At 43.5% G+C, this 10,533-nt stretch overlaps 1 protein-coding gene across 1 annotated transcript; it reads left to right on the top strand.

Annotated features, from left to right (window-relative positions):
* The first annotated feature begins 237 nt into the window (after positions 1-237).
* On the top strand, positions 238-9,250 carry DDIAS (DNA damage-induced apoptosis suppressor). Its single transcript, XM_010189909.1, has 4 exons — positions 238-350; positions 2,220-2,381; positions 4,565-4,682; positions 6,707-9,250. Exons 1-4 carry the CDS (start codon positions 238-240, stop codon positions 9,248-9,250), a joined length of 2,937 nt encoding a protein of 978 aa, XP_010188211.1.
* Positions 9,251-10,533: the final 1,283 nt, after the last annotated feature.

Raw genomic sequence — 10,533 nt, 5'->3', positions numbered from 1 at the left:
TGTAAAATAGAGGAAATTTGCTAAAAATTTATATTTTGGACAGTATGGCAATAATAAAGGCAAGATAATCCTGCAGGAAGGTAATACTGAATAAAAATAAATTAATTCTCATTTATTGGTGTTTCCTGAAGGCTGCCTTTCAACATGATCAGAAAACTCAGCTAAAAAAGGTTAATGTCTCGAAAAATGGGAACTCTCTGAACCATTTTGACTTCTTTCAGGTGGTGCTGAGAGCACATGAACAGTGTGAGGGGACTCTTGGCTGCCTCCGTAATTGCCATCCAGAACTCCTGCTTCATCTATCCCGCCTGTCAAAAGTGCTTTTCTAGGCTGCTCCTGGACTCTAGGAGGTACGTCTGTTGCGAAAAATGGGGAAAATAAATCCGGTCTTGTGAGGCCAGCACCGAATATAGAACAGATGCAAGTCGGGGAGCAAATAGTAATGGTTTATTTACAGCAACATTTACAGGTTCTTTTCGATTGCCGGTGATTAATTGAATAGTTACAGGTACACTAAAGGTTGTATAACTAATATAATAACAACAACACACTATAAAACTGGCGCACACACACAAACACTAACAACAATAACAACTTGCCCACTGTAAGCCTGGCTGCCTGGCAAATAAACAAGCCTGTCAAACAGAAATACAGTGGACCAAAACCAAGAATACACTCAGGGAAGTCTAGAAATGCACTTGAGGAGAAATATCCAATATGCTCAGGGAGCATGGACCTGAGGAGAAATGTATCACTCAGCGTTAGTTGAGGTAAATAATCTTGCCTACAAGGTGTCCCAAGTGGAGGGGATGGAGAGGGAGTAAATTCATCAATCTGTCCAGTGGTCGGTATGGTTCTGAGTGCATCCTGTCCCGATTCTTGGGCTGAAATTGGGGTGATATTTGTACTCCAATTTCTACCTTACACCAGCGGGGTATACATGCAGGTGGCAAGGACTATAGACAATCTAATCACTTCTCTTAATGTCACAAAGTCCTTTAATTCACACCTGCATGGGTAGAGGTGATGGCTCCTTTCTTTACAGCAGAAAAGAAAAATGGGGGACTGAGACTGCGAGGCCTCTACCCCGTCTCACACTCCTCCAGGCATCCAGATTACACCAGATACTGATCTAGTGATGGTTGCCCTCTCACCCAGTGCTGATTTTCATGCTTCCAGGCACGCAGCTACGTGGTGTATGTGACTTGGACTTTGTAATTAACTTTGCTCTTTCTCTACAATGTCCTGTTTTGGGGATCGTTAACTGAAACACTCAGAGGCCTTGGGTATCTCTGTGAGCTGAGTACAAGTTGAAACAAATTGGTTAGAATCCAACAATTGTAGAAATAAGTGCTAATCTCAGATATTTATGTTATCGCTATTTAGATCACTCTTTATTCCAGTGTCAGCTGGAGATGGTTCTGGATCAAGAACTGTGTTGTGTTCAGTGCCATAAAATATCGAAGGGCAATTTAGGAGAAGAAATGATGTGTTAACAGCTTCCAAGTGCATCCCCTGCACTCCAGTTCTTCAGGGCTGTTCCTAAGTTGGAAAGCATTGGTTGAAAGCCTCTTCCTAATTTTTATTTCTTCTGATTTTATATGCATCCTGTATAACTCTTCCACTTACTACGTGTCCAGAAATAGATGAGCTTTCCTTTTTAATCCCACTGTTAGACAGCGACACACAGAAGAACAGTAAATCAATGTATGCCAGCGCTAAATGGAGAAAAGCTGACTTTGCAAAGCAAGAATATCTGTTGCTTGAAATGCTGAATTAAATGTAACAGTGCTGCTTCCTGATTTTTTTATTTTTTTTTAATTTAGGTATTATACTAAAGCTCCAGGAAGAAGAAAAACCAAATGAGAATTAAATGCAAAATAGTGGGGGTGCAGGGAATTCAGAATGACTCCCCAACAGGTCATTCAAACCCCGATCTCTCCAGCTCCACATTTAATAATAAAAATAAAATAAAATTTTATTTTAAAATAAAATTCTTTAACAAAAGAAGTCAGGAGCATTCTGTCATGATACAAAACCCTTGCTTGAGCCTATGACAAGTTTAATGCCTCCAGGAGTAAAGAATAAGAAATAATCTTATAGTTCGTAATGGGATATCTGATACATTATAGTAGTAATACTTATGGCTGCAGATAAGTGTTTACCTCAGCAGAAACTCATGTATTAAATCTTTTTTTATCTTTTTACTCTGTTGTCAGGTTTAACTGCCCAAAATGTGGCTGCGCAGGTGAAGCTGAAGATGCAAGCTACAGATATAGATTGTCCCTAAAAATTGCTGACACTAATGATTTGTTTGACATTACCGTGTTTGGAAGCTGCTTAGATCCATTCTTTGGGGTCACCGCAGAAAATCTGCAGAGGTAAGGAATGAATTGTTTCTAACTATATAGCTGCTGCCTTTTTTTTCAGCCAAAAAAAATGAGATGAGCTTGGATCAGGGGGAGATGAGTGGGAAAAAGCTGCTGAAGTGCTGCCCTCCAGCATTTCCTTGGTACTCTCACCTTCAGTTTGGTTTCTTCCTGAAATCTTGACATTTGGAGATGGATCACTCCTACATAAGAGATCCTCCACTTGGCTGTTGAAGGCAGCTACCAGCAGCTAAGTGAGCTTCATGATTTCTTTGGTTGGCCTCCTGACATCCTTCTTCCTTTCACAGAATCACAGAGTCATTAAGATTGACAGAGACCTCTAAGATCATCAAGTCCAACTGTCAACCCAACCCCACCATGCCCACTAAACCGTGGCCCCAAGGGCCACATCCACACGCTTCTTGAACCCCTCCAGGGATGGGGACTCCAGCCCCTCCCTGGACAGCCCCTTCCAGTGCTTCTCCACTCTTGCAGTCAAGAAATTTTTCCTCAAATCCAATCTAACCCTCTCCTGGTGCAACTTGAGGCCATTTCCCCTTGTCCTATCACTGGTTACATGGGAGAAGAGACCAACACCCTGTTTAGCTTGGAGCAGAGGAGAGAGGTGCCCTCATTCATGGTTATAAATTGGTAAAGGGCCAGCGTCAGGAGGAGGGAGCCAGACTCTGTTCAGTGATAGCCAAAGATAGTACAAGGGGCAATGGTGACAAGCTGGAGCATAGGAGGTTCAAGCTGAAGATGAGGCCAAACTTTGTCAGTGTGAGGGTGCCAGAGCATGGCCCAGGCTGCCCAGAGAGGTTGTGGAGTCTCCTTCTCTGGAGACATTCAGATCCTGCCTGGACACATTCCTGTGTAACCGAGTCTAGGTGATCCTGCTCTGGGAGGGGTTGGACTGGATGAGCTTTCAGGGTCCCTTCCAACTCCTGTGGAGTTCTGTGATAAGGTGTTCCCTCAGTCTCCCTATCTCCAGAATAAATAACCCCAACTCCCTCAGCCGCTCCCCATCATTTGGGTGCTCCAGACCCCGCCCCAGCTCCCTTGACCTTCTGTGGCCATGCTCCAGCCCCTCAATGTACTTCTGGGAGTGGGGGGCCCAAAACTGACCCCAGGATTCAAGGGGAGGCCTCACCAGTGCCCAGCACAGGGGAAGGATCCCTGCCCTGTTCCTGCTGCCCACTCCATTGCTGATACAAGCCAGGATGGTGTTGGTCTCTTGGCCACCTGGGCACTCTGCTGGCTCGTTTTAGGTTGCTGCCAACCAACACCCCTAGGTCCTTCTCCTTCAGGTGCTCTCCAGCCACTCCTCCCCACGCCTGTAGCATCTATGGGGTTGTTGTGACCCAAGTGCAGGACCCGGCCTTTGGCCTTGTTCAGCCTCAAACCTTTATTTGAGATTATTGAATTTGCTTTGTCTAATGGCAGCTTACTAAGTTGGCTTTTCCAGAGATTTAGACATATTTTATACTCAAGATTCTGTAAGAGTCTTAAGGTAAAGATAGAGCCTCCATTTTATTTTTTTTAAACGGTCTGGATTTGGGAGGGGAAAAAAAAAGTGTCCACCTTATGGCTGGGCTTCAGTATGACCAGATGACCTTTTGGACCACCTACACAGTAACCTTCAGACTTTCTGATACGTGAAACTCCTAGGGTGGGATATTCAGATATAATCACTGTTGGTTTTATTCCTCTCTATTTTCCATTGCCCTGTGTTATCACTGTGTCTAATATGAAAACTTTTTATATCCCATATTAGCAACACTAATAAGGTTCTCATGGCAGGCATTCTGCACCAGGCTGCTGTGCTACTGTCAGCTGTGAAAAACAGTTATTTGCATGTCTTAATATGGCTGTGGCTGTGAAGATGCAGACAGAAAGGATGCGTAAGCACTTGCAGCATGTTGCCAGCATTATACATATATATGTGTTGATACAGAAATCACGGCCGTGCAGGGAACACCCAAAAGTTGTGTCTGTATTAAACCTATTCAGAGCAGTTGTTTTGTTTACTTCTGTTCCACTAACAAGTTAAGCAATCAATTGAATTTATAGGTTCATGGTTTCCTGTTTCCATTCTATCTTTAAGCTACTGCAGTATCTCCTCTTTAGTACCTGTCCTAAAATGCTATGTAAGGTTTTCTCTGCTGATGCAATACTTCTGTATTTTTTTCCTCAAGGTGTATTCAAGACTTCAATCAGCAGTCAGGAGAAACAAACACAGATGCATCTCCAGGAGTGTTAGTTCAAGCAGTGGAAACCTGTTTCCTTGGAAAAAGATTTGTATTTGGAGTGAAGGTAACTTTTAATCCATGTTACTCTCTTATAATGAGTTTTTTCTTTAGCTTGTATAGCCAGCTGAGGGCATAGACTTGAGTTATCAAAGCATCACGTGCAGTATCTGTTGGGAATTTGAGAAAATTTAGGGCTAGGACACAGGAAGGATTCTGCTCCTCTTTCCCCAGACTCCCATGTTGTTTTAAATGAGTCACATCTAAAATTCATCGTGAATGGCAGTAGTCAGTGTGACAGCTTGTCAGGGCTGCTTTTCAGAGAGCCTGAGCAGTGCCAGCTCCTATGCATATCAGTAACAGCTTGGAGTCTGTAAAAAAAACCACGTACAAGCAAGAAACAGGCTGTCTTTTCAAGCTCTGCCCTACCTTTCCCATGCTGCAGTATCCTGATGTCTGAAATGCAAGGAGAAACACATTCCCTTGCAGTATTTTGATATTTCTGGGTTTAAGAGCATGTTTTAAAATGTTGATAAAATACAGCTGTTCAACATAAGCATTTGTGGCTCTTTTATGTGTTTTACAGGCTTTGAAATTTTAGTTCTTGGTAATATTTCCATAGAAACAGGCTTATAAGTTCTCTTCAGGTGGTGCTTGTGTGAGTCATTTGTATTATGAAGTCTGTGAACTAAATCCTACCTGGCAGGTGTTTTTCCTCTTCTGCGGGTACCCTGAGGTTTATCTCTGGGCTGAGATTTTCCTCGTGCACAGCATCCTAAGTGATGGAAATTGGAGGACTTAATGGATTAACTTTAACTGGAACAATTCACCAGGTCTCTAGGTCTGGTGCCTGTACAAATATAAGTAATCCTACGTATCAACAGACTTTTGGCTGCTCCTGAACACACATTTGAAGACCATTTGTTCAGCCTTTGGCTGTAGACATTTCTGTATGGTTGTGTTCAGCTATGGTCACAGTTGCACTCTCCCAGATAATACTCAAAATCAACATAACATACTTTTTAAAGACTTATCTAAAAGGACCTTGGCTAACAGCCTTCATCCTCCACCTTTGTGTAGACTCACTAGGAGGGCTGTTGAATTTGAAGACAGTTATATTTGTTTTTTGGCCTCTCTGGCATCACCAGACTTTAAGAAGAAAGTGAAAAAGGGCTTATCCATTTCTCAAAACATTAGAGCACAGAATCCTTGAGGTTGGAAGAGACCTCTGAGATCATCAAGTCCAACCTCAACCCAACCCCACCATGCCCACTAAACCATGGCCCCAAGGGCCACATCCACACGCTTCTTGAATCCCTGCAGGGATGGGGACTCCACCCCCTCCCTGGGCAGCCCCTTTCAGTGCTTCACCACTCTTCCAGTCAAGAAATCTTTCCTCAGATCCAATCTAAAACTCTCCTGGCGCAACTTGAGGCAATTGTAATTCCCTCTGCTTTTAATGTCACTTTTAACCTGTAATGTCTCTGTAGAGAGTAGCAGGTTCTGTAAAGAACTGCAACTGAAGCTCCTTTGAAACACTACTCTGAGGAGATAAAGATTGTACCTTATTTCCCTTTCACAGAGGATAGCACATAGAAAATACCATGCTGGCTTTGGTGGCTGAGCTGCCAAGTCAGGGATCTGGTACCAGAGTGCTTTCCTTCAAGGACTGCCCAGTGCCTCCTCAGTAAAAGAAAAACCTTGGCCTTGGGCAGTGAGCCATGTGTACAGAGCTGCCCTGGAGGAAGCCTGGAAGCACCCAGTGCCCTAAAGGGAGGAAGAAATTTTGAATCAAGTCTGTCCTTCGAATTCTTGGTTGTTTTTCCCAGCTCCAAACTCTGCATAATTGCAACAAGCAAAGAAGCTCTCGCTGTGCCGCCCTTTATATTCCTTGCCAGTGCTTATTTCCCAGGGAATACTGCTTTGTGTCACAGGCTGTTTTGTATTCTCTTCGCTGTAGATCCTGACAAAAAGTGAGACCTAAATTTAAGCCTGATTTAAGACATGTGTTAATTTTTATTTAGTCTTTTTCCTATCACATAATAAAGCATTGTACTAAGTTTGGGTTGGTTTGTTTTCTTTTCCCCCTAGGGATGTGCAAGGGAAGATGGAGGGCTTTCTGCTGCCAGCAGCATCTTGCAAAACTGTTCCCGAATTAATAGAAGTACAAAAAACCTTACAGCTTGCCAGATCTTCCTGCCAAACGCTGCTGTTACTGGCTTCACTGTTATCAGCTACTTCCATTGGCTCCTGCAGTCGGCAAAATTTGGGAGCTGTAATAACAGCTCGTACTCACCTGATGCATCTTCAGCTCTCATAGATGAACCTGTCAGTGAGCTCAGCAGCTGGTCCAGCTCGAGCAGAAACTCCTGTTTTGTTCAGTCTAGTGGCAGAGAAAGTTTTTTAGGCTCCTGGCAGCAGTCCTTCAGCCTGAATTCATCTGTTGCTTGGGTAACAACGGAAGACTTTCCCAGTCTGGAAGTGGGAAAGCTGGTGAGTGAACAGCATGAAGAGGGGATGCCTGTCTCTGCAGAATTGTGCAGTGTAAGCCTCAACAATCAAACTCTTCAGGATTCACAGTTCTGCAGCCCTTCTGTGAAGGAAGGGGATAAAGAGGAGTGTGATGAATTGAGTTCTCAGCCTCGTCAGACTGACAGTGTCTCTGTGAGTGATAAATTACAGAGAGTATCCTCTTCAAAGAGCAAATGTTCACATGGAAACAGTTCCAGGCTGTTACAAGGTCCCTTGGAATTTGAGGGAAAAAGCATTTACCCAAAGACTAATAGTAGAAATTATTCTTACTTGGAAAAATCCCACAACTCCCTTTGTTACCAGAGAGATGCCTCAGCTTCTCATCACGTAGGCAGAGTGTCTCAGATGGACTCTGTGCTTTGGGATGAGCTCCCATTCTCAGAAAGCCTAAATGAATTTTTAGCCAGAATAGAAGATGGCGAGAGTGTTGAAACACCACCCAGCCTCGGTGCAGGCAAACACGCCCTTCTTGAAAGCAGCAAGTTGGGTGTAAAGCTTAACAAATCATATCCTAAGCAAACCCTAGCAGCTGGTAATTTGCCTGAAGCAAGCATTTCAGGAAGGTTCTTGCCACCAGCAGAGAGTGAGAGCTGGGAGAACATTTCATTTGCTTGGTTTTGGTCAAATGCAAATCCGCTGAGTAATGAGGCGTCACAACGCGAGTCTTCCTCTGGTGTTTTATCTTCAACAGGCAAGGAATGTGGAGCGTCTTGCTTTATGCCTAACCCTCATCTACCTATTCTGTCACAGTTACCAGTTACATCAGAGCCTTCTGTTTCCGAGACCAGATATGTGCAGTCCAAAGAAGCAAATATTGACATTTCAAAGCCAGCTTGGTCTTTTGTGAGTCTGCAGGGTAGTGCTGAACATGGCAAAACCTCCTGTTTAAAAAGGAGCAAGGCAGCTACCTGTGTGCATTCTGCACGTGGCAGCTGTTTAGCTGCTTGTGAAAATAAAGAAAACGCTGCTTTTACACCACGTCAAAGAACAGATCTTACATTCACAGGGGTGTGGGACTCTGATCTAGCAACTCCCAACACTACAAGGAGGATATATAAAAGAGAATTAAAGCCATTGACAGAACTGTCAGAAAATTCCTTCAAAAGTGTTAATAGGAGAGAGATGCACTGGAACAACAGCTTCCCTGAAAGCAGCTACAATGCTTCTGCTGATCTCTTTGATGCAAGTGCAAGAGAGGTAGCAAAACCTGTAGAATTCTTAAATAAATGGTGTAGTTCTTTAATGCAGGAAGATACTTTGACAGAAAAGGTCACAGCTCTTGAATTGGTGCATTATCCTGGAGGTGTTCCCTGTAACAGTTCAAAACGGAGCTCATCCCTACGTCGATCCCCTCCCTCCTTTAGTAAGCACAGTACACCAGTAGTTTACTCCCCCTGTGATTCAGAATGCAATTCAGTGAGCGCTCAAGACTTTATTCCTTATTCACAGTCAACTCCTATGACAAAACCTCTCCAGAAGCTGTGGCCTGTTGGGGAAAGAAGCTCTTTTGTCACTATCTTCACCCCGAAAAATCCCACAAAATCCTATTCCAAATGCAAGCGATCCAGGTCTCCCTTCCAAAACACGCTGCTGCAGCATCTTACCGGCAGGTTGGTGAAACGTAAATGGCCGAGTGATGGGGAAGACCAAGAAAGTCATAGCTCTGCTTCACAGCAATTCCTTAACAACCAACTGCCTGCCAGCCCGGAGGATTGGATCCCTCCATCTGCAAACAAAAGGTTGAAACCCACTCTGAACTTAAAACCAGTTGCCTGGGGCACTGACTCACAATCACCCTGTGGGCATGTTGGCGGGAACCCTATTTCTAAAAGCAGAGAAAGTAGTGAAAATGATGGATGCTTCCAAAATGAGAGATTAAACCCTGGGGACGCAGCCAGCATTCTGACAACTCCTGTATTTGCAGGTGTCACCAAGGCCTTGTTTTTAAATGATGCAGTCTTGGAAGTTTGTTCCCCTTCAGAAGGCAAAAATCTCCTCTCAAGTGCAAATTGTTCAGGCAGTATACGGGAAGGGGCAACTGGGTGGTCTCCTGAGTTGTTCTTCCAAGCACGAACCCCTTTGTCTGATAAGCCGAAATACTAAAAAAAGAAGACAGTTCTCTGCTGTGTTCCTTTTAATTATTTTTAAGACTTGGGAAGGAGCCAATAGAAGAGCTATTTAATAATTAAATTGTTTATACAACTATTGGCATATGTATTCCTAAGGGGAGTTATGCTTATTTGCAGATCTTTGTACCACAGAGATAGAGAGAGGGAAGCAGATTTTGCGGATACTGTATTTTATTGTAAATTAAGTCTTTAATATGCATTAAAATAAGAATTTTATGAAATAAAAACCTTTGCAAATGTGTGAGTATTTAATAGATCTCACTTGATCAAGTACAGTGTTTTAATGTTCGGTGGTGTCTCTTCATCACAAGCAGAGCCCCTGGAGTCCCTGTCTGCTCCAGATTCTTCCCTGATGATTCTCTATGAGAGAACCAGAAGCACCATTTACATCGTGACTGGTGATAAGGGGACTTCACTTGGCTCACTCTCTGCTACAAGATAGACATTACGACATTTCTGTGTTTGAGACCTTACTTTATTTCTAGTGCATCTACTGAAGCCCCAGACTCAGTGCTTGTTCAGAAGAGTTTTGTGTCCCTGTGTCAATACTGAACAGCTGAAGCGCTTAACTTTCATGTTCTAAAGATACCACCTCTGCTGTAGGTAATCTGAGAGGCAGAAGATAGAAGAGTATTGTGGCAATGCATCATTCTGTGCTCACCATGTTCTTGTGTATTTTACTTACTATTGGTTGTTAATCACTGTGGGAGCTGGGGCTGGAAGGGCTTCTTGGGTGACTCAAAAACTTCTCTAACCTTATGGTCACTTGGTCTCATTGTAGGGACCTGCCAAAACGGCCAGTGGAAACCACGTTTGGGATGGATGGGTGGATGAAAAAGCCCCAGACCTCTGGAATTTGAGCTGTAATCTTTGTGCACCATCATAACGCTTCTATAAAATAAATTAGTACTTGCTAATTATTTCCAGGACTTTCGAGGAAGTATGAGGGCAGTTTCTTTCTCACCGCCTTGTCTTTCTCCACTGTTTCTATGGATCACTCTTAGAGAACACATAGGTAAACATTTTCGGTTTCTTGATCTCTACCCTGAGTTCTGCACCCTTGAATCAAATGCATTTCTCAGTGAGAGATAGGAGGAAGAAGAGTATTTGAAATCAAACACGCCACTTCTGCAGTTGAGTAGGGTATTGATGAGATGCAGCCTCTCCTACCAAGTGTGCTGAGTCTACAGGCTGACCAAAGGAAATGGTTCCTCATGGCTACACTGCAAGTCTGCACAGGTAAATTCACTTTACAAC

This window comes from Mesitornis unicolor, unplaced genomic scaffold, assembly GCF_000695765.1.
Source record: "Mesitornis unicolor isolate BGI_N332 unplaced genomic scaffold, ASM69576v1 scaffold3428, whole genome shotgun sequence".
Lineage (NCBI taxonomy): Eukaryota > Metazoa > Chordata > Aves > Mesitornithiformes > Mesitornithidae > Mesitornis > Mesitornis unicolor.
The sequence above is the reverse complement of the archived record's forward strand: the minus strand, read 5'-3'. Positions and strand labels throughout refer to the sequence as shown.

What these genes read in the sequence shown, in the direction of transcription:
- DDIAS (XM_010189909.1), top strand. Translation starts at nt 238, where the DNA reads ATGAACAGTGTGAGGGGACTCTTGGCTGCCTCCGTAATTGCCATCCAG. An exon ending in ACCGCAGAAAATCTGCAGAG is followed by an intron (nt 2,382 to 4,564) that starts GTAAGGAATGAA and finishes TTTTTCCTCAAG; the next exon opens with GTGTATTCAAGACTTCAATC. An exon ending in GATTTGTATTTGGAGTGAAG is followed by an intron (nt 4,683 to 6,706) that starts GTAACTTTTAAT and finishes TTTTCCCCCTAG; the next exon opens with GGATGTGCAAGGGAAGATGG.